Source organism: Myotis brandtii, unplaced genomic scaffold, assembly GCF_000412655.1.
Source record: "Myotis brandtii unplaced genomic scaffold, ASM41265v1 scaffold1026, whole genome shotgun sequence".
In the NCBI taxonomy this organism is placed as follows: Eukaryota; Metazoa; Chordata; class Mammalia; order Chiroptera; family Vespertilionidae; genus Myotis; species Myotis brandtii.
The window spans coordinates 749,325-750,168 of NW_005353435.1; the positions used below are offsets into that span (position 1 = coordinate 749,325).

At 53.8% G+C, this 844-nt stretch overlaps 1 protein-coding gene across 1 annotated transcript in view; it reads right to left on the reverse strand.

Moving 5' to 3' along the window:
• COG2 (component of oligomeric golgi complex 2) overlaps positions 1–844 on the reverse strand; it is a gene marked incomplete at its 3' end in the record, with an annotated part of 49,975 nt that overhangs the window by 4,575 nt on the left and 44,556 nt on the right. The window contains exon 15 of the mRNA XM_014535966.1: positions 819–844. This exon is cut by the window's right edge and continues 16 nt beyond it. Within this exon, the coding sequence (XP_014391452.1) occupies positions 819–844 (26 nt within the window). The remainder of the gene's footprint in view (positions 1–818) is intronic.

Genomic DNA, 844 nt, shown 5'->3' on the forward strand with positions numbered 1-844 from the left:
CAGAAGTCGGTATTTTGTGGAAGAGCCACACTCAAGGGGCCAAAGAGCCGCATGTGGCTCGCGAGCCGCAGTTTGCCGACCACTGTCCTAGGGCACTGTTATGAATGATAAAACCGAACTCGGGATGCTCTGCACCTTTCACCAGAAGACAGCAAAATCCTCAATGACAACCTTCACGGGAAATGGACCCACCGCGGGAAGCAGCAGGTGCGTGGCTGTTCCCACGCCCGAGAACAAACATCATTTTCTATTCCGTGGCTCCCCCGCACCAAAAAAGCTCACAAAAAGACCATGTTCTTGCTCAAAACATACAATATTTTGGAACGCCACAAAATATTTCAACTCGAGGAAAGCACAATTATGTAACAGAGGACTTAAATACAAATTCATCCACCAGGTTCTCTTAATAAAAGCAAAACATGGGACAGACGCAGACACAGAGGGAAAAAAGAACAGTTCAGGACTTTCAAAGTAGAGCTGAAGAGTCAATGTTACTAAGAAGTATTTGGGTTCTTGAATGGAAATAATTAAAATCCAGCCCAGCACAGATCGGGCCGGCACAGGAAGGGGAGTGGATGAAAAAGAACTGGGGAGCCGCTCACACTGAGCTGGGACGCCATCCCTGGAAAAGCCGCAGGGAGACCCGGCGGGAGGGAGGAGGGAGAGCGGCTGCCAGGAAGGCTGGACGAGGGGAGACGCGGGAGGTGTTCTCTTGGGTACCTGGGCCCGCGGGTCTGCAGGCCTGCGGCTGCTGTCAGTGGGCACGCTCTCTGGGGAGCCGCTGCCCGAGCACAGGGCATCCTGGGACACGGGCTTACCTGCTCCTGCAGCCGGGCCAGGTCGG